This window comes from Thrips palmi, unplaced genomic scaffold (assembly GCF_012932325.1).
Source record: "Thrips palmi isolate BJ-2018 unplaced genomic scaffold, TpBJ-2018v1 HiC_scaffold_1, whole genome shotgun sequence".
NCBI lineage: Eukaryota > Metazoa > Arthropoda > Insecta > Thysanoptera > Thripidae > Thrips > Thrips palmi.
The window spans coordinates 3,967,460-3,992,463 of record NW_023144620.1 but is presented as its reverse complement, the minus strand read 5'-3'; the positions used below and the strand labels follow the sequence as shown (position 1 = coordinate 3,992,463).

Here is a 25,004-nt window from a genome sequence, read left to right as displayed (position 1 = left end):
TCAGGTCGTCACCGCTGTGTTTCCCTGTCCTGTCCCCACTGTACCTGACGGGTTGACCGACTTGAGCATGGCGGCGGCCTTCTTGATCCCTCCACTTAAATCATCGCGCCGACTCGAGTTGCCCGAGGAGCACTTTGCATTGTCATGGCACCAGTAATAATGGCGGCGGCGCCCCGCCACGCTGGCGGTCGAAATTTCGAACGGGTGCGAACCGCGATGCTCGGACACCACAGCCAAACGAGAGGCAAATTCGACCGTGGCAGTGAAAAGCGAGTACTTGTCGAAGAGATTTCGCGAAGCCGGAGAACAACAGTGGCTAGGCCGCGAGCGCTCCTATTCTGCCGTCGTCGCGGACGTCGTGGCTCCCGGACGGCCCCCGCCTCGGCTCGGCCGGCTCGGCCCCGCCGTCCAGTCACGACGGCGTCACGGCGTGTCATTAGGCTTCGGGGACGCACCGACCGCTCCGCGCTCCGCGGCGTGGCCGTGCAGGCCGTGGCCGAGCCGCGCCGGGCGCCAGACCAATACAGTAATCAGGCGGACGCCCACTCGGCGGCGACGGGGACGCGCCTGGACGCGCACGCCGAGGAGCGGCCCAGGACCAGGCCTGGACCAGGCCGGCGGGGCCCCGCAGTGGCCGCCGCGACAGCGCGACACGCGTGATAACGGGCTTTGCGCGACGAGCACGCGCGGCACGCGGGCACGCAGGCACGCCGACGAGGGACTTGGAGGAGCCCGCCCGCTTTATCGCCCCATACGGAGTTTACTGCCGAATTCCCAAGTGTCGTGAGTGAGGCGGAATTTTAAATCAGCCGCCGCCGCCACCGCCCCGCCGACGCGAACCTCCCCCCGACTGCAGCGTCGCGACGCCCCGTGGATTGGCGGCCTCGTCAAGGAAGGCGGCGCGGCGGTAACGCGGCGCCAGGTGCACGGCGTTCCCACGAGGACAAAGGCTGCGGCCGTGTGTGTGTGTGTGTGTGTGTGTGTGTGTGTGTGTGTGTGTGTGTGTGTGTGTGTGTGTGTGTGTGTGTGTGTGTGTGTGTGTGTGTGTGTGTGTGTGTGTGTGTGCGCGTGCGTCCTCGCGGGGGCGTTGACGCCCAGCCCAGCGGCCAGCGTTGCCTGTTCCCTGGCGTGGTGGTGAACCTCCAGGCCGCGAGGACCACCCTCCCGGCACGGCGCCGCCACCACCGCCAAGACGGCCGAGACAGCCAAGATGACGACGCCTGCGAAGGTATTGGGAACGGCGCGGATGGCGAGCTCCATGCGCCATCTGCCTTCATTTGCAAGTTTACCGCCGCCTCCTTCTCTGTGCGAGTCGTCGCGGGGAGGTTTCTTGTTTCCATTTATTACGCTGGGGTTGCAAAAATCTTTGTTCTTTGTTAAAACCGGGTATTTTTCTCTGCCTCCCCCTCGGAAACGGCCCGTTTAAATCGTCGGGCCGCGTTGCCGCGTTCGCGCACTGAACGTGATGAAAGCCTCTTTGCTGCTCCCCTTCCCATAAGCGTCTTGAGATGCAGCGTCCGAATTCCTTTCCGTCAGGCGGCCCGCGCCGAGGCCGAGACGACCGAGACGAGGCCCGCGCCGAAGCCCGCTCGCTCAGCCCGCACGGCCTCGGCCACCGCCTTCCAGGCGGCAAGGCGGCAAGGCACACGCCAAATATTAAGAAATGCCTGGCCTCTGCCGCGGCAAGCCGAGCTGGCAGGCAAGGCGCGGTGCCGTGCCCCGCGAAGCGGCAGCTCGACAAGGCGTCTCCTCTCGTCTCGACACGATGAAAATGTGTTGCGTTCTCTGGTTATATCATCATTCCTCCTTCTTTCGCATCTCTGCCCGCCTTCCGCTAGGTCTGTATCAGCAGGGTACAATGACCTCTTCCGTGTATGAGGAAGCCGCTCTTATGTCCCTGGGCGTAGAGGCCTCTGACCCTAGCCCTGGGAATCGCTGTCATTTGTCGTGTCCGTGTGGGCTGGGCCGGAAGGAATGGTGGAATGACTGACAGACAACTCTCAGTTAGACTGATTGCTTTATTGGCAGTCAACGCTGCTTATATAGACTACAACAACAGGGGTACCAACTTATGTACACTACATCATTTGCAACATTTTATTCGCTTTTCAATTTATTTTTCTGTGGGTATTGAATAATTGCTCCACCCCTCCAGGGGCTCTGCTACGTCCTGGCGGCGGCCTTCTTCGTAACGGCGTGCAGGGCGAGCATCGGCACCGACGTCGCCGATGACGTCAGCAACCCCAAGAACCCGGAGCTGCGGTCCGTGTGCGTCGGGGACAAGGACATCCGGAACTCGGCCGCGAAGCTCAAGGTGATGCACGAGATGCATTCATTCGGAGGGACGGCGAGGCGGCGCCGACCCGAGCGGTTTTAACCGCCGCCATTCGCGCTGCTTCGCTGCTTCCAGGCGGAGCTCAAGGGCTGCGTCGTGGTGGAGGGCTTCCTGCGGGTCGTGCTCATCGAGAACGCCAAGCAGGAGGACTTCCAGCGCCTGTCCTTCCCGCAGCTGCGCGAGGTGACGGGCTACCTGCTGTTCTTCCGCGTCAACGGGCTGCTCTCACTGGGGCAGCTCTTCCCCAACCTCACGCTCATTCGCGGCAACGAGTTGTTCATCGACAAGTACGCCCTCGTCGTGTCCGAGCTGCCGCAGCTGTTGGAGGTACGCGACGCGTCAAAGTGTTTTCTACTGGTGTCGTCTCCGCCGAAGTGAGAGCTCGTTTTCTCCCTCTCTACCACAGCTGGGGCTGACGGCGCTGCAGCTCGTCATGCGTGGCTCCGTGAGGGTCCAAAGCAACCCCGAGCTCTGCCTGGCCGAGAGTGTGGACTGGTCCGTGCTGGCGCCGGCCAGCAGCGACAGCGACAACGTCTTCACCAAGAACAACGAGCACTGCCGGCCCTGCGACTGTCCGTCGGGGCTGTGCTGGGGCTACGGCCAGTGCCGCGTCCGCGCCGCCAAGAAGGCCCCCAGCGGCAGGGACTGCCACCCCAACTGCGCCGTGGGCTGCCACGGCACCACGGACAGGGACTGCACCGCGTGCCTGGGGCCCGAGCTCGCGGGCCGCTGCATCAGCCGGTGTCCCGGACAGACGTGAGTGACAGTATCCTGTCGGGCAAAGCCAACCCAAGCGGCCAGTATTCGAACCCGCGACCTGCCGCAGGGTGCTCTTTCGTGGCCGCCGCTGCGTGCACGCGGACTGGTGCGTGGAGGAGCACCCCAGCGCCGGCGGCCACAACTACGCGGGCGGCATCGTCATCAAGAGCAGCTCCACCATGGCCTCCAGGGTGTGCGTCAACGAGTGCCCCTCCGGCTACTTCGAGGTCGACGAGCTGGTCGCCGCCACGAAGCGCGTCCGGAGGAAGTGCGAGCCGTGCAAGTAAGTGCAAAGCAAGACCGGGCGGGTGAGGCGCCGGCGAGTTAGGCACCCCGCCGCGCGGCCGTGTGTCGAACTCGACGGGTTGCCTACCCGGCAGGCGATTTGCGATTGCGATTAATGCCTGGACCACAAATGATCGTCTGGCTTTCGGGCCCGCCCTGACACGCCCTTGAACTCGCCTTGCTTGCACTTCCAGAGGCCCCTGCAAGAAGGTGTGCGACCCGGCGTCGGTGCGCTCCATCTCCAACGCGCGGAACCTCAAGGGCTGCACCATCATCAACGGTTCGCTGGAGATCGAGATCCACTCGGGCCACACCGAGGAGGTGGAGAGGGAGTTGACGGTGGCGCTCGGGCAGGTCCAGGTCATCATGGGGTCGCTGGTGGTCAGCAGGTACGGTGTGCGGGGCCGCAAACGCGACGCGACACGGCGGTGATGGTGACTCGAATGGCCCTCGTTCGGCCCTCGTTGCAGGTCGCGGCCGCTGACGTCCCTGCACTTCTTCCGGTCGCTGCACCTCATCAACAACACGGACCCCGGCAGGAGCGTGGCCATCTTCGTCAACGACAACGCCAACCTGCAGTACCTGTTCGACTGGGGTGACAGCAGCAAGACCACCTCACTGGCCATCGGCCCGGGCACCAAGGAGGCCAGCTTCTTCTACAACCCGCGTCTCTGCCCCGAGGAGGTGAGTAGGTCCTGGTTCGGAAACCCCGACTCGCTGTGTTTGTTCCCGCACTCTCGGCCGCGACTAGTGTTGCCTTGACCTCGCCTCCCCTTTTGCCTCTGAGGACGGTCCAGATCGACAAGTTCGCCAAGGTGGTCGAGGTGGCCGACATGTTCAACTCGTACAACGGCTTCACCAACGCGTGCGGCAAGCGCCCCCACATGTCCTCCACCGTGTCCAGGCTGGAGACCGAGTCCGTCGTGCTGACGTGGCCGGCCTGGCAGCCCGCCAACGAGGTCATGGAGTACGCCATCTTCGTGGCGCGGGCCGCCGCCAGGAACGTGACGGAGTACAGCGGCACGGCCCAGTGCGACGAGGGCGACCCGGGCAACGTGGCGGGCGACGCCAGCCTGGACGGCTGGGCTGTGCACGACGTGCGCTTCGACAAAGGTTTGCTTCCGGGCCCTTCCGGTTGGTTACTGGTGGAACCCGAAAAAGCGCCGATGTTGTGACGTGTTTCTGTCCCAGGGAATAGCGAGGGCGAGGTGAGCCAGTTGGTGCCCAGGCTGCAGCCCGCCACGCTGTACGCGTTCTACATCAAGACCTACACGAAGGAGTCGAAGGTCAACTCCCCCATCAAGTACTTCCGTACGAGGCCCGACCGCCCCACGCCGCCCGCTGCAGCGCGGGCAGTGGCCGTCCGGCCCTCGTCCTCGTCGTCGTCCTCGACGGCGTCCTCGACGGCGTCCTCGACGGCTGCCCCCACGACGCCGGCCCACGGCACGGGGACGCTGCTCGTGGCGTGGGAGCCTCCGCCGAGAGCCAACGGCCGCCTCAGCCACTACATTGTGGTGGGTGAGCTGCGCGACGACGACGACCGACGACAGCTCGGTGACAAGGACTTCTGCGAGCTGCCCTCCGCCGCCGGGGGAGCCGTCCACGGTTAGTCGTGGGTTCATGAGGCGGGTGGATAAACCAGCACACTTTATTTCATTGTTTTATTGTTTTATAGAGTCACTGACGCCGGACGCGGCGTACCGCTGGCTGCAGGGTGACGCGACCGACGCGGACTCCTCGGAAGGGTGCTGCTGCCTGGGCTGCTGCCGCGTGCCGCTCGACGAGGACCAGTGCGAGCGCCTTCTGCGGGGCAGGGACGTGCAGGACGCGTGCGGCCGGCCCGTCGTCTCGCTGGACCGCTGCGCGCACGTGCTGTACTCCGTCATGGCCGACAACCTCCGGGTGGAGGACTCGGAGCAGAACGTAAGTGTAGGTGGTCTTGCGCCGCGACCCGGACAGCACCCTAACACAGCGGTTCTCAACCTTTCTCGGCTCGCGACCCCAAATTTAAAGCCAAAAATTTCCGCGACCCCCAGGAAAAATTTCGCGACCCCACGGGACCCCTCCTTTAACATGCCACGGCGTCTGATCCGAGGCGGGCATTTTGCTCCCTCAACGGGCAACTGGTCTTTGGACCTTCCTTTAGCATGCCTTTGTTACGGAGTGCAATTATCAGTCTTAGTTTGGGAGCAGTATTGTCTCAAAGTTGGCCAAAACGCTCAGAAATGTCTTTGAAAAATCGTGTTTTGGGCCGATTTTAAGCAGCCACTGCGTCTGATCCGAGGCGGGCATTTTGCTCCCTCAACGGGCAGTTGGTCTTTGGACCTTCCTTTAGCATGCCTTTGTTACGGAGTGCAATTATCAGTCTTAGTTTGAGAGCAGTATTGTCTCAAAGTTGGCCGAAACGCTCAGAAATGTCTATGAAAAATCGTGTTTTGGGCCGATTTTAAGCAGCCACTGCGTCTGATCCGAGGCGGGCATTTTGCTCCCTCAACGGGCAATTGGTCTTTGGACCTTCCTTTAGCATGCCTTTGTTACGGAGTGCGATTATCAGTCTTAGTTTGGGAGCAGTATTGTCTCAAAGTTGACCAAAATAGTCACAACGATTTTTCAAAGACACTTGCGACCGTTTTGATCGACTTTGAGACAATACTGCTCCCAAACTAAGACTGACAATCGCACTCCGTAACAAAGGCATGCTAAAGGAAGGTCCAAAGACCAATTGCCCGTTGAGGGAGCAAAATGCCCGCCTCGGATCAGACGCAGTGGCTGCTTAAAATCGGCCCAAAACACGATTTTTCATAGACATTTCTGAGCGTTTCGGCCAACTTTGAGACAATACTGCTCCCAAACTAAGACTGATAATTGCACTCCGTAACAAAGGCATGCTAAAGGAAGGTCCAAAGACCGATTGCCCGTTGAGGGAGCAAAATGCCCGCCTCGGATCAGACGCAGTGGCTGCTTAAAATCGGCCCAAAACACGATTTTTCAAAGACATTTCTGAGCGTTTTGGCCAACTTTGAGACAATACTGCTCCCAAACTAAGACTGATAATTGCACTCCGTAACAAAGGCATGCTAAAGGAAGGTCCAAAGACCAGTTGCCCGTTGAGGGAGCAAAATGCCCGCCTCGGATCAGACGCAGTGGCTGCTTAAAATCGGCCTAAAACACGACCCCAGCATCGCCGCGACCCCTTAAAAAATTTCGCGACCCCGCTTGGGGTCGCGACCCTAAGGTTGAGAACCACTGCCCTAACAGCCTTGCTGTGCTTGCTATGCGCAGTTCCCCAAGACGGCCAAGTCGCGGACCCCCGCCCTGGACCTGAGCGAGCAGTGGGACGTAGAGGGTGTGTCGAAGAGGCGCTTCGTGCGCATCGAGAGCGCCTCCGCGTCCAGCACCCTGGTGGAGTCGCTGGTGCCCTTCGGGCTGTACTCGGTGCGCGTCCACGCGTGCGGTCATGAGGTGGGCGCCGCCTTTCACTCTTCCAGACCAATCCCTCCAATCCCTCGCTGCAGACTCTAACGCGTCTGCATTCGGTCCGCTGCCGCAGGACTCCGACGACCCCGGTAACGGCGCCTCGCCGCTGGCCACGCTGTGTGGCGCCCCCGCCCTGGCCGCGGCGCGCACCCTGCCCGCGCCCGACGTGGACCTGGTGGTGGCGCCCAACGGCACCCTGGAGAGCACCCTGGAGGGCGACGTGCTGCACGTGTCCTGGGCCGAGCCGCCGCGCCCCAACGGCTTGGTGCTGGCGTACCACGTCCGCTACCGCGACAGGCACCGCTACGAGGCCGACGAGAAGGTGCAGTATTCATCTTTCTTCGTTTCGGAAGTTTGCCCATAAGTGTTTGCGTTCTTTTATGCGTCGCTCCTTCGCCAGTGCATCACCCGGCAAAGCTACCTGCAAAAGAAAGGCACCGTCCAGATCCTCCTCAAGTCCATGTTCCCCGACCACAGCGCGCACCGCAGCCCGCCGGGCCCGGACGCAGAGCGTTACGCGGTGCAGGTGCGCGCCGTCTCGCTGGCGGGGCTTGGGGGCTGGGTCGACGTCAAGGTGCGCACGGCCGCGGAGGGCGGCGGAAGTGCCGGCGAAAGCGCGACCGCGGCGCCAGCCGAGGACACCGTCAGTCCCAAGACCACGGCCGCCGTCGTGGTCGTAACGCTGCTGCTGGTGCTGCTGGCCGGCGCGCTCTTGCTGCGCCACCGCGCCGCGGGGGGCTCCCTCATGGCCCTCGTCGGCCTCTCCAGCCGCGCGGACTCGGGGCGGCAGCGGCTCGTCAACCCGGACCTCACGGACTGCTGGGACCTCCCGGACCTTCCCGACCTCCCCGACGCCGAGCCTGACCCTTGGCCTGACCGCCCCGCTGCGACGCGCGTTCGCTACCAGAGGGAGGCTGATGGCGCTGACGCGGACCGCGTCACCATCGCCTCCACCAGGACCGCCAGGGCGGCGGCGCGCGGCCGTGGGGGCGACGACAACGGGGACTGGCACTGGGTGACCTGGCCTAGCGACCCCGACGTGCACCACCCGTCGCTACCGCCGTCACCCCAGCGCAAGGACGTCGTGGACACGCGCCTGCCCTGTGCGGACTCGGCCGAGCCGGCGCGGTGGCACCAGGGCTGGCACCCGACCAACCCCTTCCACCCCAGCAACAGCTCCTGGGAGGACGACGGCACGCAGGGCGAACAGGGCGAACTGCACCCGTCTCCACTGGCTTCGAGGAACCCCTTCCTTCACAGCGATGCGCGAGGGAGCTTCGAGGACGAGGCGGTGCTGACGTTTGTAGGCGACTCCGTAGGCGAACTCTCCACACCCGAAAGAGGAAGACGAGGCGCCCCCACGCGCCAGCAAGAGGCCGGGCCCCAGCACGCCGATAACATGTTCGTGGAAACCGAGATTCCGGCCCAAGATGATCATCTTGATGATGAGGTGCGAGAAGGGTCAACAATCGAAGAAATGCACAAGTCATGTTCGACAGATTCCTTTATTTCAGTTAACTTAAATGGCTCTGACCAGGCTGCCAGCCAAAGTTTTCTGTTGAAAAGTTTTCATAATAAAGACCAACAATAACAACTTATTTATCAATTATATTAGAGTAGTTTGAAGACTTCCACATCACAGCAAGAACAACAAAAAAATGAGCCAAACTATTTAGATCACCCCGGCGCTTAGATAAAAATAGAGCAAAAATAAATAAAAATACAAACAAACTTGAACAGGTTGTAAGATAATTTACAAAAAATACAGTACATCACACCTGGTCTTAAATGTTGTTACAGTATCAATAAACTGTAAGTAAACAGGTATGTAGATATTAGTAAATACAAAAAAGGATTTATCTCAAAACTACATAGATTTTTTTAAAAATTACACATCAGACACGGAAATTCATTTTTGGAAGCTTCAGGAAATATGTTGCTTACTATCTTTTTAACACCAATTGCTCTTTATAACTTTTGAGATCGAACCACTCTTTGTCAATTACAAAGTGTTTCCAGAGGAAGCAGCTTCTTTTCATGCCTTTCGCAATAGTGCTTCCCAATCAGGAGTTAAAACCACACGTGCTCTAACTTGACCTAAATTAATCATCTTCCCACCCTTTTCTTGGTCATCCAACTTGACTGATATGAGGTCCTGAACATAAAAATAAAGTCAGGAATTAATACATGTCAATTTTTATGCGCAATACATGTGAGTTTAAAGAAAAGTAACGCACCTGTTTGAATCCAACTTGCGTGCCCATAGACAATGGCAGGGAGACTGAACCCAACTTCAAAAAAGCTCGTCCTGATCTCATGAGCTGAATTTTGCCAATAGAGCCCTCAGGTATTGAGGAGAGTGTACACTAAAACAGAAGGGATCACATGATTGGTTTACAAACTAAAATAAGAAATTAAGGGAAAGATGGTTTCAAGCACAATTTATCTACCTGTGGGTTTGGGCTGGTGTCTCCTTGCGCTCCAGATGGTGCTCCATTGATGTTCTTGCTTCCATCTGGTTCGACTGACGGTCTTAATCCAGGCAAACAGTCAGGTAGCTATAAGATTAAAATACAATCCTTAGCAATGAGTTCAAAGGTTCCAAAAGCAAAGGTGTGATAGTTTTTAACTGAAAATAGAGACTTTGACTTACCTGAACTAAAATATACTCTGACTCTCGGCTGTTTAATAACTCTCCAACACGACGCTCAAATACTATGTGACCTTCATCAGCAGACATTGGTTTAAAATCCTCTCCATCATCTTCACCAGGTTCCCTTTTGACTGTTACAAAGCAAAAAAGACAAAGTCAGCTCATTTCAAAACTTGTGAGGAGACAAATGAATTTGCTTCCTTCATTTCACAATAATACGACGGCAGTGATAAATGCATGCAACAAGCTTCAACATGCTTAGTCTAACTACTGTGCATGAGATGAAAAAAAATAAATTAAAAAGTGAGATTTGTTAAAGGGGGGCACAAAATGCCCTGCAATATTTAAAATAGTTGAGAAAAAGGTCTTACCCATCATTATTTAGTAACTGTGGGTCAGTTATAGTGTATGAGAGAGAGGGACAAAACCCAATTCTTCAGCACCACTTCTGACAACCATTTTACAAAATTAAAATACAATGAATCAATCATTGAGTAGTTAAACACATGAAATGAATTAAGAAAGAGGCCAAAATGCATGTAGCATGGTTCAGGTCATGCAAACTGTACCTCATTGAAAAATTATGAGTTATGCTTGTTAAAGGGAGGGACACTCACTCTTGACATCAGATGCATTATCTGGCAATGAAGTCCCTGGCAAATCTGGATCATTTTTCTCTTTTTTAATTGCTGGTACACCTGAAACTCATGCCTCTTTCAGCAACACTTGCTAAGAAAAAGATTTATCTGTAACTATGTACATGCTTTACAGGTTCTAGAGGAGAGATAATAAACTAGCAAGGCTTCCATGCGATTAAAGCTATTGCTTAAACCAAAGAAACTTGAAAGTGTGTTTGAAAGTAGGTGAGCTTGGCTAAAAGGCTGAGAAAAAGCAAACAAAATTTGTGAATGCTATAGAGGTTGCGGGAAGAAGAAAAAACAAAATACAATAAATAAGACAGTGGTGCAAGGCTTGAAATTCAGTTAAAATTAGCCAAGCATTAAAGTTTGACCACTAGAAGTTCACAACCAGCTTATAGAAAAATGTACCAGCTTACTATTTTTTAGTCCTCCTTTCTTTTTCATAGGAATCATGGGAAGTTGGAGAGGTTTCATTCCATCTCCCCCAGCATCTGGATCATCAACAAAATCATCCTGTAGAAGCTGCCTCAGACGTTCATTTTCTTCTTTATTATCAGTTGCATAGTTTTGCTGGAAAGAAAAAACATTTAGTATCTCACGCCATTTAATATAAGTAAATTATGGGACAGAATGGAAATAAAATAACCTTTAGATCTAATTTTGGTTTAGGAATATAACTAGAGCCCCCTTCATCTTGCTTGCTTCGTCCTCCAGGTCGTTGTTTAGAAGCAGCTATACCCTCTGAAAAGACTCCACTTGAAAGCTGAAACACAAATTATCATCAAGATAAAATTCCTCTCCAGTAGTTCTCACACTACTGGTTTCAAAGTAAAGCTAACCTGGATGACATTTGGGGCAGTTCTTCCCCGACCACGTTCACTTCTACCTCGCTCCCCTCTGCCCTTTCCACGTTCTTTTTGTTTTGGTACCTCTTCTTTGACATTAACTTCCCTGGAGAAAAAAAAATAACAATAGTAAATAACACTCAAACAAAGGAGAATTATCAGTCAGGCAAATTTGTAAGCAAGAATCCTTACTCCTTTACTTTTCGCTGCACATTAATATTGGGCGCATAGACTTTACGTGTTTTATTGGCACCAAGGCTGAAGGCCCCTCCTCTTGACACATTCCCAGAGCCAAGAGTTAAATCTCGAGGCTGGCGGAAAGAGGGCAATCTAACTAATGAGTTTGAAGATCTAGAAGAACTCTCAGCTTTTGAAGAGCCAGCTGTCGCCTTTGATGTCTTCTCATCTTTTTCGTTGGACATGTCGATCTGAAAAAATAAATTTAAATAATAATATAATTACTGTCATGTTATATATGGTAAATAGATAGATGCTAAAAAAGGTTAAGTGCAGCTTCAATAAGTATCAAAGAAATGTAATAGACAACTCTTCGAAAGAGAGGCATCCTTTCATAAACTATGGTCACTGATCCCACACTTCACCACTACACATAACCTTGAAACACCGTGGAGAAGAGAAGGAATGATGACAATCGTGAAACTTACATAAGATACCTTAATCGCGGGAAAGTTTCGTATTCTAAGGATTTCACGCTACTTACAAGTTTACTAGGAAACAGCTATCACCTAAGAAGATTTAAGGAGCAAGCAGTAAGGGAAAGTAAACATTCGGTGAGCGGCGTACAGCGACCCGAAAAGGAAAACATTGACACTTGAGGCAGATACACGATCCGGAAAAAGAAAGTTATCTCTGCGACACGTCTAAGCAACGGCACCGCGTCCAAGCCGCACCCCCGTCCACCCCGTCCCTGTCGCAAACAAATCTACTTACAGGATCCGAAACTTGGAATAAAACAGTTTCATGCAGCTTTCCTTCCGTTCTTCTTTGAATGAACCATTCAAGTTTCCTCGGGGCCCGCGCCTCGGTCGGCCGAATGGGCTGTTTCCGGTTAGCGTGCCCACTGTACAGCCAGGACACAAAAGATCTTAGCTGTATTTTTGGAAAGTGCCCAAATTAACAATGTCTGCTCTCATCCTAGTGTCTAGTGAATGAGTTGTGACCTAATATACGATTTTTGCCTTCAAGTGGGCTCCCGCTGTTAAGTGAAAGCCAGGGAACGTAAGTTATTTCACAATCTTTCAGCAGTCACTGTTAGAGAGTATCTGGCTCAACCTGTCTGTTTTGCGAACTAAGGGCACGTCCCTCTTAGCCTAGCCCCCACCGTACATGACAACATTTTAGTGTCATATTTGTTTTGGCAAACGAATTGTGCCTATTCCTGCACAATTGAACTCCTGACTACATCTATAATATACCTGCATATGACTTTCAGTTTGTGACGCTTAGTTTCCTGTCTGATTTGTGCTCTTACGTTCGGCAAAACAACTGGGATACACTCCTTCATCAATGTCAGATAAGGAGCATGATTAAGCAGTCTGGAGTTTGTTTCAGAGTTACCTAGAATCGAGAATGGTTGTTAAGAGTTTCAATTTTGATTTTTGACTTGTCATGCACACTATTGAGGTAATTGTCAGAGAAAAGCTTTGGTCATTCATTTTCTGTATAACCCTTGGGAACTTGACTTTCTGGTCATGGAAGTCTATTCCAAAAGTATTTCTTAGCATTAGTGCATTGCTCAGTTTTCATTTTATTACAGTTAGTTAACAAAAATTGCCGATTTTCTGACAGTTTTTTTTTACATTCTTTTGTCTGAACTCATTGTAGCTTGTTTCAAACTCAACCACGAACCATGAGCCTTAGGCAGCTTTCTTTGCCTGGAAAAACCAATGGGCTATAGTCAAAATTTTACTCTAGTCATTGTGGTTTTGTTCGTTTGGGATGCAGGAAAGTGTGTGAAATACAGACACTTATTCATTGGATTCAAACCAAGCTTCTTTTTTTCCTGAGGCCAAAGGTCACTTTTGCAAGACTTCTTTGGAGGACATGAATAATTCTCCTGATTTCCTTGAATTTGTTTAGGATTCCCACAGCAAAACCATATAAGTTCCTATTGTGCAATACATGGTCTAATTTTTAACTCTTCATTCATTATATATACCTTAGGGTAAAGACATGAATTCCTCCATTCAAGATTTCTTTGCTTTTCCCCACTCTTTTCCCTGTCAACTTACAAGTTTCACCAAAAAATTCCTTTGTATAAAATTAATACAATACATTTTTGTCATTTTATTTATGATTTTCAGGACATCCAGCTGCTATAGCAGCGGCTGCCTCAGCCATGGCTCTACGTGATTTAGTAGAAGCTGAGTGTGGGGGATCTAATTCGCTGGTTCGCTTAACATCACATTTCACAAGTGATCACGCCCTAAAAGATGAAGGACTTCGACACAGACCTTTTCCTCATCATGGAGAACCATTTGGTGACTCTGATCAAGTAAGGATTCTTTGCTTTATTTATTTGTTAACTTACTCAATGGCACCAAACTGTCTGTGTTAATTGATACCAATTCTTTTGGTTTTTAGCTTGTGCAGCAGTTTTTGGAAGAAACCCTGGGAGCATCTCCCCAGACATTTCGTATGGACTCACTGCTCCAAGAGATGCGAGAGATGGAACAAAGTGGCCTTGCACCTCGACCTTCACCTGGAGTAGCTCAACTTGCAGTGGATCCCAGCTGCAATCCTCATGAGTGGGCTCAGCAGTTCCTTGACGCTGGCAAACATTTTGAAGTATGATTCATTTATTTTATTTGTAGATTATAAATTTAAAAACTGTACAGTAGGTAATGAAATATTTATTTTTGCCTTAAGGATGCGCCAGGCAGCTCCGGAAATATTTGGTCTGTTGATGGAAGTAGCACCAGCAGTCTGCTCCCAATTGGCGCAGAACGTGATGGTGGCACTGGTGGATTATCTGAACTCGGCTTCGGCCCAAAGTGGGCTCAGGATTATCTCGAATCTAACGATTTGTAAGTGATGATATCTTCTGCAGCTGTATGTTTATTGTTAAATTACAATGGGGGCTATCATTAATCCTTTGCCACAATAACAGGAAAGAAGGTGCTACTGCAGAGGATCTATCTCTTGTGGATGCTGAAAAGTGGATTGCTGAGCTGACCCAGAAAAATGTTGGAACTGATGATGCTGAAGATGTAACTGCAAGGCAAAAGGCAACAGAGCTTGTAAATGCTGTTGACGATGCCAAGTTTGCTAACTCAAAAGTATGCTTTCCTATGCTGTACCCGATGTATTACACACATTGAATCTCTTCTCATAATATCTTTTACTTGTCTGAAAATAGTTCATGAAGTTCATGCGCCAAGTTGGCGATGGTGAAGCTACTCTCAGCTCTGGGAAAGAAGAAAATGCCTCTAGTGCACCAGGTGCTGGTGCTATAGCAGGGGCTTGGGCCCGCGAATTTGCTGATAACTGGGCTGGAGAAGATTTTGCATCTGGTTCTGGGAAGTCATCATCTTGGGAGGAAGAATTTGGCAAGAAATTTGGTGGTAAGCTTCTTGGACTTCTGTTTTGTACCTGTGCAGTATCTTGTGAAAGAAATATCATCTACCTTATCTTTTTAGCGGTCGGCCGGGAAAGTTCAGCTAAACTAGAAAGTGGCTCTGAAGGTGCAATGGATGATGTGACAAATCGATTTTGGGATAAACTTCAAGAACAGTGGAGTAAAATGGAACAAGACCATGACTGGCTAAGTGAATTTAGCGACTATTCGGATCCATTCAAGGTATGAAAACAGACAATTGTACTTAAATTAATGTTATAAAACCATGTAGGGCATCAATATTTCTGCTTTAAATTTCTCCCTTTCCTGTTCTTCAGTTAGTTCAGTAGTTCTTGCTATCTATGACTTACTACATCTCCCATAATGTTATTACATTATGTGTCAAAATTGCACTACTAACATTGCAATGGACAAAAAAAAAAGTTGTTGGTCCTTGCCTAAGTTTTAAAAGCAGAAATTCTCCTTCCAATTTTTGTTTAGGCTTGGAATAAAGTTTAATTGATCTGGACACAGTCTAACTAAAACTTTTGTCCCTCTTCCCTTGCATTACTTCCTTCGGCCTTTTATTTGTTATTATCTTTTAACATCCATTTGCTTCCTGTTCCTCTAATGGGTACATTAACACATTCCTTCTTAATCTGCTTCTCACATCTCAATATTAACCTTTATTTTTTGTTTTTGGCTATCTTCTTTTTGCTTTATGATTTACTTTTGACTCCCTTCCTAACCCTATTGCCTTGTGTCTTTGTGTTTGAATTTTGGTCTTGCATGGTCTTTTTTGTACTTCTGGATTGCCTTGTTTTGGTATTTATTGTCTTGGCCTCTATATACTGCCAGGCATACAACGCAAAGGTAAATGGTCCTAATGTACTGTTATGCTGTGACAGGACCTCTTTGAGAGGGTTGATGGTTGTAGTAGTGCAATTTTGCTCTCGCGTGAAAGTCTGAAACATCTAACATTTACAAGCTGGTCTTGCATTTTGATGAACTGTACTGATATGAATTTTGCCTGCATGTGTTTTTAATATTTTTTTTGTCCTGTGTTTCCTTTTTTTTTTCTCCCGTACGGGTTTTCATTTTTCTAATGTGTTGCAATTTTGTAGCCAAGGGCATATAGGGACTGTTTCATCACTTCGCACTAAGCTCATCTCTGTCATGTCCTATTTCCCTTCCTCCATTCCCCCAACCCCACTTTCTGTTTGGTTTATAGGAGTACAAGTTTGAAACTACAAACCCGATGCAAGATATTGAAGACCCATTTGAAGAAGGAAAGCGACGTCTAGAACAGGGCGATATTCCTTCTGCTGTGCTCTGTTTTGAATCAGCATGCCAGGCAACTCCAGAAAATTCTCTTGCTTGGCAATATTTAGGCACCTCTCAGGCTGAAAATGAGCAGGTAAAAGAATATATGGGTGCATCCCTCTTTCTAGTTGTTTGTTTCTATCTTGTTTTCAACTTGCTAACGATGATTGAACTCTGTACAGGATCCACTTGCAATAGCTGCATTAAGAAAATGTCTTGCTCTGGATCCCAAAAACATGACAGCACTTATGGGTCTTGCTGTTAGCTTCACAAACGAAAACTACCAAAACCAGGCTTGCCATGCACTCAAGGCAAGTTCATCTTTAATTGATGTTTTACAGATGTTTGTCATAGTTTTACCTCTAAATCGTTGTTGGTCTTACAGGAGTGGCTGAAAGTAAACCCAAAATATAGTGACTTAATAACTGACGATTCAAGTAATTTTTCCCGTACACTTGGAGCAATTTCTTCTTTGATGCCAGAGTAAGTTTTGCAACTTTCCAGACCATTACTTGAATGTTAATGTAAACTTTCAAAACTGTACTGTATGTCCTAATTCAATCATTTTGGTCATTTCCAGTGGCATTCACCAGAATGTTCGTGACTTGTACATCAAAGCAGCGAGAAGAAATCCATCTGGTACAATTGATCCAGATGTCCAGTGTGGGTTGGGTGTACTTTTCAACCTGTCCTCAGAATACAATAAAGCTGTTGACTGTTTCAAAGCTGCACTGGAAGTTCGCCAAGATGTAAGACATTTGTTTTGAGGATCTCATCTTTATTCATTTGTTGAATAACTTTGAAAGATACTCATTATTTCTTTTTCCCCTCTTTATTTTCAGGATTTTCGAATGTGGAACCGTCTTGGTGCTACATTAGCTAATGGTAATCGCTCAGAAGAAGCAGTGGATGCTTATCACAATGCACTGCATCTTTTCCCTGGGTTTATAAGAGCACGATACAACCTTGGCATCACTTGTGTCAACCTTGGAGCTCACAGGTATTGAAATAGGTTATTTTTTGTTAATTTCTTTTTATTTAAGCCATCACCTTATTTCTTTGTTTGCTTGTCTTTCAACCATAAAGGGAAGCTGCAGAGCACCTGCTCACAGCTCTTAACCAACAATCCGCTGGCCGAGATGCTAAGGGAGAGCGGGTTTCTCCCATGAATGCAGTCATGTCTGATTCAATTTGGTCAACTCTTCGTCTTGTTCTTGGTCTTCTCGATCGGCAAGACCTCTTCCCCATATTAGAAGCAAGGTTTGCTAACTCTCTCTGCTTAACTTTAGACCTCAATGTAACTGTATTGTAAAATTTAATTGACTTACCAAATTTATTTTTCAGGGATGTGAAAAGGTTAAATGAAGAATTTGACATGGATTGAAATTAATTTATTTTGATTCTGTGCCTTTAGACAAGAATTTGTATATAACTCTGACCACTTCACCATAGCAATACTCATGGGAATCGATTGAATTAATCACAACCAAGACTCGTTGTGTCTAATTTTTCTGACATGGTGAACAGTATTGGTATACAATTTGCATCACAGTCGGTTGTTGTGTAAACTTACAGTGTGCATATTTGACCCATTACTCTCAAAACTTGTCACCAAATATGAATGTTGTTGGTTTATTATCCTTGAATATGTTTTAAGCAGGGCATGAAGTTCAATGATGAACGAACATAAATACAAATCAGAGGGTGACTAACTAGTAGGCATACAACTCCTTATTTATTTTGCCTTATCATTGCATGCCTTCATATTGGTAACAGGGTTGTCTTTGTTTTTGTTTGGCCTTCCTTGACTACTGGGTGCTTCACTAATGGGTTCTAAAGAAACCAGAATTCAATTTAGCATTGCCCGTGTTTCTGGGATGGATATCATTTTAAAACTATGTTGCCACCCAGCAAACTGCCAATAGTGTCAATTGTTTTAATTTCATATTCGCTTCATTGTTTATATGTAGCTTCACATTTACAAAGAACATTGATGTGAATTTGACAGTCTGTACTTGGTCATCCTCTGTAAACTTGATCATATGGTGTAAGTGTTGTCCTTTTCCCCTTGTTTTGTATGGTACTTGTTACTCATATAGTTAAGTTTTCTATGAAGGATAAGTACCTTGAATCACTTTTCTGATGCTCTCAGCCAAGATGAATCTGAAGGCTGCATCAGTGTAGTGTGGCTCCATGATGTTCAATTGAATGGTGTGTTTTCCCCCCAACATTTATTTCTGAGAGTATTTGTTGCAACGTACCATTGTACGTAAACAAATGATTAAAATTTCAAGGTCATTGGTAACCATCCTGAATGGAATTTTTAAAACTCTGGTGAATTAGTTAAGCTATGGTTAGGGTTTCCCAAACTTGTTGGTCTTTCTTTGTGTATTCTGGCTGCATATTGGGCCTTTTCCTTACTTTAGCAATAGCTTTTTTAAAAATGAAATTGAAAATATTTTTGATACAATTTGTTAAATTTTGTGAATAAAAGTGCAAGAAAAGTGCCTGTACATATATGTATGTGTGTATATATACGTACGTTCATATATTAAGACTTCCCTTCTTTTCATAGGTAGGTAATTATCTTATTATCAACTACTTTTACAATAAGGCTGCTCTTATCACCTGAGTCAGAATTGTTCTGTTCTTCAAAATTGAAGTGGTATTGGCATTTTTGTTCTTTACAAGTGGCTGGTTACCATTGCTCTTTATGGTGATATCTTCTCTTCTATGTAGGTCAGCCTATACACTTTGTTTTACCTTGTCTTTCTTTACTTTGTCATAGCAATATTTGTAGTTTTTGGTAGATGTTTAAAGAAGCTGAGCCCTGAAAATATAACACGAATGCTTGTTCTTTAAGTTATGAAACAAATGTGTTTTACACTGTTCTTCTGGAACTCACCTAGGATGAGTTCTGTACAGCATGTGTATGTGGCAAATTTGTTTTTTTTTTTGTTGTTTTTTTTAAATACATAAACATACATATATATACATGTATATGTATTCATATATTTACTTTCGTATAGATGGATAGATAGTTATAGGTATATCTATGTTAGAATCTTGTAATGAGTTATTTTACATTAAAGCTATTCACCATTATTTTTACCAAAACGTGAATAGCAGGGAGAATTGGCACATCTTTTAGGGAGGTGTATGTATTTGCCAAATACAATTCAATTGAAGTTTATGAGGAAAAGAATTATTGATAATTTAATACATCTTTGCATTTTGCACAAGTGGTTTGAACTCCACGAACAAAACTTCACAATACCAAGACTTCTTATGAGAGTTATGCCTGGAGCTAACATCAACTTGTCATACCATGACTTTGCTCATTTAGTCATGTAAACTGGGAATGTTGGGTCTCATAAATGGTATTTTGGGTATTCAAATGAGAAGATGAATACTCATCTGCCTTACGTTACTTATGTAACCTCCCAATTGTTAATATTCTTTAATTTCATGGAGTTACTGTCATTGGAACTCACTATATATCAGGGTCAAGGTCCATTTTTTTTTCTTCTCAATGTATGATTTTTTATGTTTTCTTTTATACTTGTTTCTATATGTAATGAACATGGCATGCCTTTTCTCATGATCCAATTTGTTTTTTTGTATCGCAGTCTCATCAAACATATGCTCAGCAGTACCAATGAATAATTAAAAAAAGAAAAAAGCCTTTGTGCTTAAACATGTACCTAAATTTTTTTTGTGAAAGTATAAAATGTATTTAGATTGCAAGCACTTTGCATTTCAACAGACGGAATGAGGACTGTTTATGTCCTCTCTGTTATGTTGTCTTCAAATGAGGAGTATGGTTTTAAAAAAATATCCTGGATGTCAGTCAGTTTACAAAAACTGAAGTCCTACATTTGGTTTTGTTTTTCACATTGAAGTGTCGATGTGTCTTGAAATCCCGTTTTAAGTCTTTTGTATCTGTGGCTTTTTTTAACTGACATGTAATTTGGTAAAAGATTTCTCTCTATCTCGTTTTGAATGTTCTTCTTAGTTCTAAGGAGTGATGCTTAGTGAGATAGTATTTTCCAATAATTGACAGGTGTTTTAATTGGTCAGGTTTCAAACATGTGAACACTCTTGTAAATGATGAGGGGTATTTTCTGTAGCCTTGGTTGGTGGTGGTTGGCTATTTTCCATGGCTGCCTTACGTATTGGAGTTAGAGGTGTTGCCTTAATTCCATATTAATGTTTGTGAAAAAGGTGTCATGTACGCGTTTTTGCCAGTTCATACTTGTTTTATATTAATATTGTTACTGGTTTGACGATACTGGAATGTGAGTGGAGGTAAAGAGCAGATCTAATGATGAGTTTGAACACTGGGTTTCAAACCATTTCATCCAAAATGAATGAGATGACCTTAAAGTCTTGTGTTACCAACTTATGGAGATTTTCACCCGAGTTTTGTGGATCTTCTTGTGTTTGATGTAACTTTTTTAGATTAAATTTCATATTGATCAACAAAGAAAGTATTAGATCTGCACATTATCTGATTAAAAAACCTCAATTGTTTCATATTTGTCCCTATGATTCAATATTTTCTCCTTTTGTAAGTGTGCTACTTGCTTTAAAACCTGTCATAGGTGGATCACACATGTTCTTTTTTCCATTGTTTGTTTTTGTTTCTTTGTTGTTATTTCCATTATTTGGAGAACAAAATTTTGTTGTTCATTGAAATTTATGTGTAATGGTCCCTTAGCATATCTTTAGAGCTTTCAATTTTGTTTCAAGATACCACTGCAAGCTGACTAATCTATATTGTTGTAACAAGTAGCCATTGATCCACTATTAGATGCTTGTTATGAAGAATCTTATGAAACTAAATATTGTCCTCTTGTCTTCTAAGACCTTTTCTATGCCTTTGTTCTAGCAAACTTTTTTTCCTTTTTTTTTAAGTGAGCTAGGTACAGGGCAGAATTTGCATCGCTGTAAATTTAGAAGATGATAATTTTCTGGTACCTCTCTTGTGTTGGTTTGTGAATTAATCCAATTTATGAAGTCCTGCATCTTGGAAGTTATTAATGTAATGTATTGTATTGATAATTCAGGTGAAAATATTGAGATCAGACTATTTTGTCATTAGTAGATGTTTTTATGGTCTTTGATCCAAGCAGTGTCCACATTGGGAAAAGGGGTTTTCATTCAAAAGATGTGTCTTTCACTTAAGGCCATAAAATGCAATGAATGCTCTTTGGAGTCCTGATGTAAAAATTTATTATTTTGTTAATTCCTTTTAACTCCGTAAACCATTCAAAAATTTGTTTTTTCTGTGTACCTAAAAAAGTGGTAGAATGGTTTACTTAAGTTTCGGTCCTAAGAATCCTTTGTGTTAAGATGTACTTTTTGCATTCTTTCTTGTAAAAGCTGTTATCATTTTCTTTGCCATGAGTTAGTTCAACTCTGATGCTTCTTTGCTTTTTTTTAAGTTCATGTATATGTCTTTGTTTTCTCTACCTTGTAAAAGTAAATCAGTGTATACAGTTACTCAGATAAAGGAGGAAGAAATAAATAAAAACAAAACTGTTAAAAATGCTCTTCATTTAATTCATTGATTGATTACAATCTTACCTCACCCCTCTCTCTCACTGTGCACTTTCGAAAGTGATCATTAATATTGGAAGTGCGTGACTAAGGACACAAGCGAACTTGAATTAGTGTTCCAATCGAGGACACGTTCAGTTTCTACAGGCGAGGCTGTTTATGACTCTCCTGAGGCGAAGGCGAAGGCATTTGTAATTCTGGTTCATACCAGGATTCGAAACCTGCCCGCCATTTCCAGCCACCGCCTTGTAGCCAGGTGCGCCCTCAAAGGCACGCCACAACCGTGGCCGTATGACCTAGGGCTCCCATAGCCACCCGATCCTGAAGAACACCCCGATTGTTTCCGTTTGGAGCCGACTTCACCTTTGAGGCTCTTTCCGGTTAAAGTGTTTAGTCGCTAAAATGGTGAGTGGTCCCGTTCCTTGAGAATTTTATCTGTGGACATCTCCTTCAGTTCAAATCCCCCAGTAGTTGCCATTACGTTGTTCAAAAATGGTATGCTTTACGAAAATACTCGATACTTGAAATTCATGAGGCTTTCTCGTCTGTATTCATCTTGACGTGTCAGCTTCATACCGCCTCTCGTCGTGTTGTACTACGTTCTCAGTCCTTTAAGCTGAGGCCTTCGCTGTTATTCTTACCTAAATTTTTCTAAACTGTTAAAATTTTATATTTAGACACTTTTAAACTGACTTCATTTAAGTATCGGCTGGTTGAGTACTTTGCGCTGCTGCACTGTGTTGACTGAGGTTATGCCGCCTTTCACACATGGCCGGTACGTGCATTGAATATTTAGTATTGCGACGCGGCTGAATTTTCTTGACGATTATTCTGGCTCCTCCGTTTTCGGTTGTCTGATAGGTATCATGCACGGTGTCCTACTTGCCGTTTGTTTACGCTGCTCCTATTCCGATCGTTAGACCGATAGGTTATGTTTTGGTTCAGTGTGTACTGGTGCTTGGCCCTATTGGTGTGTCCTGGTCTTTGTCAGTGTGATCATTTCCTCACCTTTTCGATTGTTTGTACAGGCGCGGGGACCCAAGAAGCACTTGAAGCGCCTTCACGCGCCGAAGTCATGGATGTTAGACAAGCTTGGTGGTGTGTTTGCACCCCGACCAAGCACAGGTCCCCACAAGTTGAGGGAGTCTCTCCCCCTTGTCGTCTTCTTGAGGAACCGTCTCAAGTACGCCCTCACAGCTAATGATGTCAAGAAGATCGTCATGCAGCGTCTGATCAAGGTTGACAACAAAGTCAGGACCGACCCCAACTTCCCTTCTGGATTTATGGGTAAGTTGTCAAGTATGTAAAGTATTCTCATTCTGTTTTTGGTGCACTCCTCGAGCATTGAAATGAAATTATGTCATGCTTGGCAAACATCTGAAGGGGGTCTTGGGTTCTGTACTGCACTGCACGGCTGACGTGATTACTAAAATTCGCAGGCCGTTTAATATGGCTTTTGTTTCTTCTTCTGAGGATCCATCAAACTTATGTCATATGTCACATGTCATACTGTTCTTGGTTGGTTACAAGGGCTGTATCAAGCCAACTGTGATACAAACCATTTTATCTTTCAAAACCATTCCGCTTCATACCACTCACATTCTAATAGTGTGTACTAGTATGTAGTCAATCAAGTAAGGTGGAACTTGAGTGAAATTCATTAATATCAGAATTTGTCTAAAGTCCTATCTTGATACGAGTGTAGTTCCTCTTTTGTCTTGGGTCTTTCTAGTGCCTAAGTGATCTTAATATTATTGGCATCCTGTTTCAGATGTCATCACCATTGAGAAGACAAACGAGAACTTCCGGCTGATCTATGATGTGAAGGGCCGTTTCACCGTCCACCGCATTACAGCTGATGAGGCTAAGGTAATGATCTCAATATTAAGTTGGATTTAGTTGCATTGGCTCAATTTGATTGGCAATGTTTTCTAATTGTCCTTTTGTTTTCAGTACAAGCTTTGCAAAGTGAAGCGTGTCCAGGTTGGACCCCGTGGAATCCCCTTCCTTGTGACCCACGACGGCCGCACCATTAGGTACCCTGACCCTCTCATCAAGGTCAACGACACAATCCAGCTGGACATTGCCACTTGCAAGATCCAGGATATCATCAGCTTTGATTCTGGTGTGTATTTACCTGTAGCTAACTGTTCTTACTTTTAAAGTATGTCTTCCTGTGATGATTGAGTTAAGGCACATTTATTTGATAATTTATGAAAAAAACCTTACTCATCTGAGGAGATTGGTCATTTAAGCATTGTTGCTCATGTGCCTTTATTTTTCGTTACAGGTAACTTGTGCATGATCACTGGAGGCCGTAACTTGGGGCGTGTCGGCACTGTTGTCAACCGTGAGAGACATCCTGGTTCATTCGACATTGTTCACATCAAGGATACCCAGGGTCACGTTTTTGCCACACGGTAAGTTATTTCTTTGCCAACTAGCTTTCTTTGCAGCTTGACCTAAATCAAGTCACATCTATGATGAATTTAATTGAACCTAGTAGCTTTGCCTATGCTACTGTTGTGCTGTTCTACATCATCTACCCATCTGGGGTGTTTGTAGGGTTTGTCAATATTTGGTCAGTACTTTCCAGTTCTTTTACACGGCCCTTTTCATTAGTGGATGTGTGCTTATCACTCATTTGGATCTAAAGAGGCCCACACTACAACTCCTCTGACAGTCGCTTGGTGTATTTATGACATTTGAGCATTTCAAGGAAGAGAACAATGTCATTTGAGCATCCTAAGGAAGAGATCAATTATTACATCATGTTCTATATACCATAGCTTATGCCCAATGTTTTCACAAGAGGCCTTATCGAAGCCTGAATAAGCCCTTGTTGCTTATTTAGGTCAATACCTGGCCTAGAACATTTTTCTCCTTACGGTCGCTTGTTGAGCCAGAATTTTTGTGGACCTTGAGCATTACCCAAGGATGAATACAATATCAGTTTCATTTTCAACCACATTAGCATGTGTCTTCTCCAGACCATATTTTGCGATGGATGACTGCTTATCACATGTCAATGGTTGCCTATACCTCACCTCCTGACAGTCATTTATGACCTTTGAGCATTTCAAGGACAAGAGCAATTATCGCATGTTCTGTGTCTGCTTCCCAGTCTGTTTTCTATTGTAGGCCTTATCGAAGCCTGAACAAGCACTTGTTGCTTATTTGGGTCAATAAATGGCCGAGAATATTTTTCTCCTTACGGTCGCTTGTTGAGCCAATATTAAGTGGACCTTGAGCATTACCCAAGGATGAGAACACTCATTATCTGTCAAATAAGTTCATTGAAAGGGCTGCCTATTTTGAAGTTGACCGTTTGTAATGAGTGCTTCTTTCTTGTTGCAGTTTGAACAACGTTTTCATCATTGGTAAGGGCACCAAGACCTACGTATCCCTGCCCAAGGGTAAGGGAGTTAAGCTTACCATCTCCGAGGAGAGAGACAAGCGGCTGGCCACCAAGGCCTGAAGTTAATCTGCTTAATAAAAATTGGAAAACCATCTGTTGCCTTTCTCCATTTATCCTTTTCAATTGACA

At 46.5% G+C, this 25,004-nt stretch overlaps 4 protein-coding genes across 10 annotated transcripts; 3 read left to right on the top strand and 1 right to left on the bottom strand.

Annotated features, from left to right (window-relative positions):
• The first annotated feature begins 1,074 nt into the window (after window positions 1-1,074).
• Window positions 1,075-8,455, top strand: LOC117651912 (insulin-like growth factor 1 receptor). The gene is made up of 13 exons (XM_034396524.1): window positions 1,075-1,228; window positions 2,156-2,314; window positions 2,411-2,662; window positions 2,742-3,091; window positions 3,162-3,377; window positions 3,574-3,768; window positions 3,850-4,063; window positions 4,177-4,492; window positions 4,571-4,984; window positions 5,055-5,302; window positions 6,662-6,841; window positions 6,930-7,178; window positions 7,257-8,455. The coding sequence occupies exons 1-13, from the start codon at window positions 1,211-1,213 to the stop codon at window positions 8,445-8,447; spliced, it is 4,002 nt and encodes a 1,333-aa protein (XP_034252415.1). The 5' UTR covers window positions 1,075-1,210; the 3' UTR covers window positions 8,448-8,455.
• On the bottom strand, window positions 8,348-12,535 carry LOC117652164 (DNA-directed RNA polymerase III subunit RPC4). Of its 4 annotated transcripts, XM_034396916.1 has the most exons (11): window positions 12,432-12,535; window positions 11,947-12,076; window positions 11,188-11,423; window positions 10,990-11,101; window positions 10,797-10,913; window positions 10,567-10,720; window positions 10,127-10,207; window positions 9,510-9,640; window positions 9,307-9,414; window positions 9,094-9,222; window positions 8,348-9,011 (listed from the first exon to the last, which is right to left on the bottom strand). In XM_034396916.1, exons 1-11 carry the CDS (start codon window positions 12,518-12,520, stop codon window positions 8,892-8,894), a joined length of 1,407 nt encoding a protein of 468 aa, XP_034252807.1. In that variant the 5' UTR covers window positions 12,521-12,535; the 3' UTR covers window positions 8,348-8,891. The 4 variants fall into 4 exon arrangements, with proteins under 4 accessions (XP_034252807.1, XP_034252885.1, XP_034253055.1 ...); XM_034396994.1 differs by lacking the exon at window positions 10,127-10,207; XM_034397164.1 differs by lacking the exons at window positions 11,947-12,076; window positions 12,432-12,535 and adding an exon at window positions 11,742-11,928 and having other exon boundaries at window positions 8,445-9,011.
• Window positions 12,053-21,448, top strand: LOC117651979 (peroxisomal targeting signal 1 receptor). Of its 3 annotated transcripts, none has more exons than XM_034396637.1 (15): window positions 12,053-12,234; window positions 13,320-13,510; window positions 13,600-13,803; window positions 13,885-14,042; window positions 14,126-14,294; window positions 14,375-14,579; window positions 14,655-14,815; window positions 15,431-15,445; window positions 15,804-15,989; window positions 16,078-16,206; window positions 16,281-16,378; window positions 16,476-16,644; window positions 16,738-16,895; window positions 16,982-17,155; window positions 17,240-21,446. In XM_034396637.1, the coding sequence occupies exons 2-15, from the start codon at window positions 13,355-13,357 to the stop codon at window positions 17,277-17,279; spliced, it is 2,022 nt and encodes a 673-aa protein (XP_034252528.1). In that variant the 5' UTR covers window positions 12,053-12,234; window positions 13,320-13,354; the 3' UTR covers window positions 17,280-21,446. The 3 variants fall into 3 exon arrangements, with proteins under 3 accessions (XP_034252528.1, XP_034252676.1, XP_034252604.1); XM_034396713.1 differs by lacking the exon at window positions 12,053-12,234 and adding an exon at window positions 12,308-12,639 and having other exon boundaries at window positions 17,240-21,448; XM_034396785.1 differs by lacking the exon at window positions 15,431-15,445 and having other exon boundaries at window positions 12,054-12,234.
• A 266-nt stretch (window positions 21,449-21,714) lies between these two features.
• LOC117641329 (40S ribosomal protein S4) lies at window positions 21,715-24,967 on the top strand. Of its 2 annotated transcripts, none has more exons than XM_034378557.1 (6): window positions 21,715-21,862; window positions 22,486-22,744; window positions 23,229-23,326; window positions 23,411-23,582; window positions 23,748-23,877; window positions 24,815-24,967. In XM_034378557.1, exons 1-6 carry the CDS (start codon window positions 21,860-21,862, stop codon window positions 24,933-24,935), a joined length of 783 nt encoding a protein of 260 aa, XP_034234448.1. In that variant the 5' UTR covers window positions 21,715-21,859; the 3' UTR covers window positions 24,936-24,967. The 2 variants fall into 2 exon arrangements, with proteins under 2 accessions (XP_034234448.1, XP_034234456.1); XM_034378565.1 differs by having other exon boundaries at window positions 21,814-21,952.
• The last annotated feature ends 37 nt before the right edge of the window (window positions 24,968-25,004 follow it).